The 6,715-nt window shown below is 46.0% G+C and overlaps 1 protein-coding gene across 1 annotated transcript; it reads left to right on the top strand.

Moving 5' to 3' along the window:
* The first annotated feature begins 1,455 nt into the window (after positions 1-1,455).
* LOC123097068 (protein FAR1-RELATED SEQUENCE 5-like) lies at positions 1,456-5,287 on the top strand. Its single transcript, XM_044518838.1, has 6 exons — positions 1,456-2,099; positions 2,207-2,664; positions 2,778-3,065; positions 3,173-3,425; positions 4,948-5,090; positions 5,261-5,287. The coding sequence occupies exons 1-6, from the start codon at positions 1,754-1,756 to the stop codon at positions 5,285-5,287; spliced, it is 1,515 nt and encodes a 504-aa protein (XP_044374773.1). The 5' UTR covers positions 1,456-1,753.
* The last annotated feature ends 1,428 nt before the right edge of the window (positions 5,288-6,715 follow it).

Raw genomic sequence — 6,715 nt, 5'->3', positions numbered from 1 at the left:
CCAGAAATTAATAAAATCTTTAGAAAATCATATCTTTTAATCCGTAACTCGGATTAAAATATTTTCAACATGAAAGTTGCTCAGAACGACGAGACGAATCCGAATACGCTGTCCGTTCGTCCACCACACCTCTCTAACCTATCGAACTAGCAACTTTCCCCCTCCGGTCCGTCTGTCCGAAAACGCGAAACATGGGGAATACTTTCCCGGATGTTCCCCCCCTTCGCCGGTACCACCTACTGTCGCGTTAGGACACACCTCGCACTGTTCATTGTCTTGTCACGCATTGTCATGCTTATGTTTGCATTGTATTTACTATTTCTTCCCCCCTCTTCTCTCCGGTAGACTACGAGACCGACACTGCTGCTGCCCAGTTCGACTACGGAGTTGACGACCCCTCCTACTTGCCAGAGCAACCAGGCAAGCCCCCCCTTGATCACCAGATATCGCCTATTCTTCTCTATACTGCTTGCATTAGAGTAGTGTAGCATGTTACTGCTTTCCGATATCCTATCCTGATGCATAGCCTATCCTTGCTACTACTGTTGTTACCTTTACCTGCAATCCTACATGCTTAGTATAGGATGCTAGTTTTCCATCAGTGGCCCTACATTCTTGTCCATCTGCTGTGCTATACTATCGGGCCGTGATCACCTGGGCGGTGATCACGGGTATATACTTATATACTAAATACATGACACATGTGATGACTAAAGTCGGGTCGGCTCGTAGGAGTACCCGCAAGTGGATCTTTGTGGCAGAGCGACAGGGCAGGTTGAGACCGCCTAGGTGAGAGGTGGGCCTGGCCCTGGTCGACGTTCGCGGATACTTAACACGCTTAACGAGATCTTGGTATTTGATCTGAGTCTGGCCATTTGGTCTATACGCACTAGCCATCTACGCGGGAGTAGTTATGGGTATCCCGGCGTCGTGGTATCAGCCGAAGCCTTCGTGACGTCAGCGACTGAGTGGCGCGCGCCGGATTGGACTGGAACGCCACTAGGCTAGGTCCGCTTCCGGCCGCGTACGCAACGTGCAGGTGTGCATAGGGCGATGGGCCCAGACCCCTGCGCGCATAGGGTTAGACCGGCGTGCTGACCTCTCTGTTGTGCTTAGGTGGGGCTGCGACGCGTTGATCTTACGAGGCCGGGCATGCCCCAGAAAAGTGTGTCCGGCCATATGGGATCGAGCGTGTTGGGTTATGTGGTGCACCCCTGTAGGGAAGTTTATCTATTCGAATAGCCGTGTCCCTCGGTAAAAGGACGACCCGGAGTTGTACCTTGACCTTGTGACAACTAGAACCGGATACTGAATAAAATACACCCTTCCAAGTGCCAGATACAACCCGGTGATCGCTCTCTAACAGGGCGACGAGGAGGGGATCGCCGGGTAGGATTTATGCTATGCGATGCTACTTGGAGGACTTCAATCTACTCTCTTCTACATGCTGCAAGATGGAGATGGCCAGAAGCGTAGTCTTCGACAGGATTAGCTATCCCCCTCCTATTCTGGCATTCTGCATAATCACCCACTATCTGTGAAGTGTGGCGAGAAAAAACAGTGGAAATCACATAGCGTTATAAGTCCTTTAGCAAAGGATTTTATTCGTAACCTCACGGAGAACAACATCAGGTTTGACCAGATATACAACATATTAGGGTCAGGTCTTGGCTCTTCTCTAGGCGTGCCTTTTAGGAAGCAGACATTGAGAACTCTGTGTGCAACCATAGCTCATGATTCCATCACTGATGATATGGCCAAAACCACGAGTATACTTCAGGATATGAGTGCCACAGATCCGGACTTCAAAGTTTGTGTGCAAGTAGACGGTGAAAGCAGGGTGAAAACAGTAATATGGTGTAATGGTAAAAATCGGCTGGATTATGCACATTTCGGTGATGTGGTTACTTTCGACACCACTTACAGGACCAACCTGTATAACATGCCATTTGGGCTTTTTGTTGGTGTGAATAACCATTTCCAGTCTATTATTTTTGGCGGCGTCCTCATGGTTGATGAAAAGACTCCCACATTTGAATGGGCATTCAGAAACTTTATTGACTTGATGGACGGGAAACATCCTACTACTATATTGACAGGTCAGATTATAAAAGTTATCTTCATACATTGTTGTAGTTTGTCAGGTTATACATATGCTATTATATGTTCGCCTTAGTTTGATCATTCTTCTTTGGTACTCCTACAGATCAATGCAAAGCTATGCAAAATGCTTTACGAAGTACAATGCCCCACACCCGTCATAGGTGGTGCAGATGGCATGTGTTAAAGGTCTTGAAAGAGAAAACTGGACACGTGTACAACAAACATTCTGCCTTCAAGAAGGAATTCCACGCGATAGTAAATGAAGAGACGGATGTAGAATCATTTGAGCGAATGTGGCATCAATTGATTAAAAAATACAAACTTCAAGGAAACAAGTACCTTCGCAGGATTTTCAAGTGGAGGGACATGTGGGCAATGCCATACTTCTTGGGCACATTCTGTGCCGGGATGACCAGCACGCAACGGAGCGAGAGTGCGAATCATCTCCTCAAAAAGTTCATCAGCAGATCATCCCCAATGCACTTGTTTGTTAAGCAGTACAACAAATTGCTTGATTCCAGGAGCCAGGCAGAAGACGAGGCAAATTATGTCAGCAAGCAGGTATAAAAGGCATGCATGTATTTTGTTTATATAGTATGAGTACTACTCCAGCTACTATCTGACATTATTTTATTTTATCTCACACATTATATACTTATTCCACTGAATAACAGACACGCAGGCGGCTTGTAATTGGCGCTACTATCGAGATAGATGCAGCGGCTGTGTACACGAAGGCCTTGTACGAAAAATTTTCACACGAACTTTTTAGATCAGGCTCATTTGATGCACGGCGTTCCAAGCCTGGACACGTCTACAAGGTCAAATTGTCGCCGCAACTAGCCTTAACTGATTATGACAAAAAGGTATTCACCGTCAAAGTGGAAGACGGTGGGGACTTTGTCACATGTGATTGTGGATTTTTTGATCATGTCGGCCTGTTGTGCTGCCATTCATTAAAGGTATGCACACATTTTTTTCATTATGGTCCTATGTCATGCGTCTCAAACTCATTTTTACAGCACTGCATTAATGATTTCTCATCTGACTCGTAATTTTGTTTTTTCAGGTATTAGTTCAGAACAATATTGGCAAGATTCCGCCAAGGAATATAGTCAAAAGATGGACTTTATGGGCAAGGGAATCGAGACCACTGCACCTGGCAAACGAGGGTGAAATGGGGGAGTTGTCTTCCCAAACTACGTATAGAAGAAATGTTCTATATGTGGCTGCTATGGACCTTATCAAGGAGGCAGAATCCGGGTCTGAGTCATTCCAAACGGCGTTCGCAGCTATATGTGAGGCAAAAGAAAAAATTGCAAGTAAGAAGGCTTCAGATATGCTTATTGATACTATCGCCGAACAAGCAAATCCTGTCCGGCATACCATAACTGATATTGGGTCACAAACCCAAATTCTTCCTCCACAACGTGTGCTGTCTAAAGGACGACCTAGCTCCCTTCGCCCAAAGAGTCGTATGGATTACATTGTGGCTAAGAAAGCTAGAAAACACTACAAGGACGGCCCATGCCATGCTCATGAAGATACTGCCGGTCCAATGCCACCCCCTCCATCCAAAAAAAGGATTGTGAAGTGTAGCCTATGCAAGATTCCGGGGCACACAAAGGGTAATTGCACTGCTAGGGGAGTCTGAGCGCAAATGTTCTCATGTGGTTATGCAAGTTTATGTTCAGTGTCACTTTATTTAACCTGTAGCGTCCTTGGTGTACTATGTTTTGTACTGTGTTTTATTTTTACATGAATCCGTATGTTCATGGATTTTTGTTATCTTTTTTTTGCGGCTCCATGAATGATGAATTTTATTTTCTAACTTATATTGACAATCTCTTTTTGTTCTCTTTTTGTTGGTCCTATCTTTAAAGCCTTCAAGAATATAGGACAGGTTTTCACACCCGGCCAACACACGACGCCATAAAACGCCACACCCACGCCACCATGCCGCCCACATCCCATGGTCATCTGGCAGCACCGAATACACGGATTTTCCCATGAGCATACCGCTACCACCCCCATTGTCGTCCCAGGAACAAAGACCTTGACACCATCTCATCCGAGACCCGCCGCTATTCAAGAAAATAGAAGATTGGAAAGGCCCCGTCTTTCGCACCCCTGGCCATCCCAAGCACAAATACCCGATAGGGCGGCCCAAATGCTGGCCTCATCGACCCGTCCTGTTGCACCCAGTGAGAGACTAGTCCGGTCCTAGTACCGGGGCGCGAGACGAGCGACAGATCACGGCTGGGAGATGTCCAGCCCTTCGACGAAGGCAGCACAGACGACGATGGAAGGGAAAGAAGGACAAAACAAGCTGCTAATCGATGGCCGACGTCGAAAATCTCTAGCCGCCGCCGCAAAATGACCTATACAATCGCCACGAGCCACCACCATGTCTTACCGCCTACAGTATCGTCTACGGAAAATGATCAGATCTAGTTACGCCGAATCGGCTAGATCCAGCTACTTCTATAAGAGGCCACCTTGTGAAGCCTAATGCGTCGACTCTCGCCGATGCCAGCGTGCCGCCAACTCTCGCCGCCGAGCCACGGAGAAAGGGTAGAAGAAGCCTCGCCGCCGACGCCAGCTGGCCTTAGTCTGGCGGCATGCCCTCACGATGACTCCGAAGTACGAAACAAGCCGCTCATCTATTGGCCGACGCCGGATATGTCCAGCCGTCGCCGTGAAACGACCTAGACCAACGCTATGAGCCACCACCACATTGTGGTAGATGCCACAAACATCTCCATCTCCCTAGAATACCGGCGCACCGCCTATAGTCATGAATACCGAAAACTGCAATACTTAGCGCCGCCGCTGCTTTAACAGGCCACCTCGCGAGGCCTAACGCGTCGGCGCCACCGTGCGCCGCCGACCACCCGCGTCAGCCGCAACCAATAGAGGGTATAAGAAGCCTCGCGCGCTTCCGACGCCTGGCTTTAATCCGGCTGCGCCGAGGGGACTGGGCGAAGGTAATATGGCTTGCGGCGCTAGGGTTTGCCCTCCGGAGCTGTGCGCGGGAGACATAGGCCATCCCTACAAAGTATGTGAAGGAACTTTTGTATCTTAGCGGCTGGTTGTCGTAAAACTATTGTAGTAATAAAAAATGTGGAGTAGTTTGCTTTTCGGATATTTGTTTCAGATGTCAATATCTGAATCCTTCGCCTAGATCTAAGTTACCTCCGCGGTAGTTGTATGTTCTTTTGCCACTCTATGTTCGTTTGCGCCAGCATATACAATTTGTTTTTGAGAACATTTACAAACAAGACAAACATGAACACGTAATATTTGATTTAAGTTTTCGAATCAAACATCATTTCACGCGGACAACAAAGTATATGAAGAAGTAGAACTTAGGCATTAAGTGATGTAGAACACTTAACATAGTCATTAGCTGTCTCATGGACCAGCAAATACAAAACAAAGTGCATTTTACGACTGACAAAAAATAGTCTCATACCGAATTACGGACACTAACACTGACAGACCACAACACACACAGTGTGTGAGGGCTTTTAGGTACACATGGCATCATAGACATACAGCAACTATCAGTCGCAAACATTTTTATAGTGAAGAAAGATGGATAGTCTTCATGAGAATGTTGCTTAGACGCCGTTGATCTTCGTAATGTTGGAATCCATGGTCATGAGCAGGTATCCAAGCACCTTCCTATGTTCGAGCAATCCTTCCTGGAACAGTTTGATTGAAAAATAGTTGAGTTTTCCAACAATATTGTATATGCATTTGATGAAGAATAAACATTTCATAGGACACCGAAAAATGCAGCAGCGCAAACAATCTGATACCTGGTCCAGCACAGGTTTGGCTTGGTTGTTCGTCATGTTCCTCGCAGCATATGCAACATATATCGCATCATTTGGGCTGTTTTTTTAAGAAAATTGATGAAGTATTTCAGCAACCTGCAGATATTTCTTACAAATGATAATTAAGACTCAATGTTTGTTAGAGCTAACCTCGCTCCTGGACCCCCAGTGTGTTTGATGATGTTAAAGCCCAGTGCACTAGGAATAGTTGCACCTAGCACAATAGACATGCAGTGACCCAGTGCCAGAAAAAGATCATAAGCTTTACGATGGTGGTTGGCCACAGCTATGGCGGGAAAATCACCATTGACCACAGGGTCGTACACATGCACTGTTGTATGTGTTCCCTTAATATTGTAAGCGTAGCATACCCAATTGACTTTGTCATGTAGTATCACAACTACCTGATATTGGAAAAGAATTGTTATTGTTCAATACTACATTTCTCATAGATTTAGTTCTATCAAAAGATGAGGCAAAGAAAAAATTGTGTACAATTTTGTCGATGTATAGCAAGGTACCTCTTTGCAGTCCTGGACCTTGTATGGTACACTTGGACCCCTGAAGAAGTGCCCTATGGCTTCCAGAGGTGGAGTTCCATTGTAAATATTGCACAAGTCCTAAAATAAAGTTACATTCGTTAGTTGTTTTGACCACGCCGAATTATTTATTATCTTAGGTACTTATCACGAACTCTTGAGGAAGGAAATGACGATTGCGCAAGCGAGAAAGATGCTCACACGCCTTGTGGTCAACCTCATTGAACAACA

Source organism: Triticum aestivum, chromosome 4D (assembly GCF_018294505.1).
Source record: "Triticum aestivum cultivar Chinese Spring chromosome 4D, IWGSC CS RefSeq v2.1, whole genome shotgun sequence".
NCBI classification, from domain to species: domain Eukaryota; kingdom Viridiplantae; phylum Streptophyta; class Magnoliopsida; order Poales; family Poaceae; genus Triticum; species Triticum aestivum.
This window is presented reverse-complemented; position numbering and strand designations above follow the sequence as displayed.

Excerpts from the sequence above, each read along its gene's own strand:
- LOC123097068 (XM_044518838.1), top strand. The coding sequence starts at position 1,754 with ATGGCCAAAACCACGAGTATACTTCAGGATATGAGTGCCACAGATCCG. Across the intron at positions 2,665-2,777 it reads CAAATTATGTCAGCAAGCAG|ACACGCAGGCGGCTTGTAAT; the intron begins GTATAAAAGGCA and ends ACTGAATAACAG. Across the intron at positions 5,091-5,260 it reads GCCGAGGGGACTGGGCGAAG|ATGTCAATATCTGAATCCTT; the intron begins GTAATATGGCTT and ends TATTTGTTTCAG.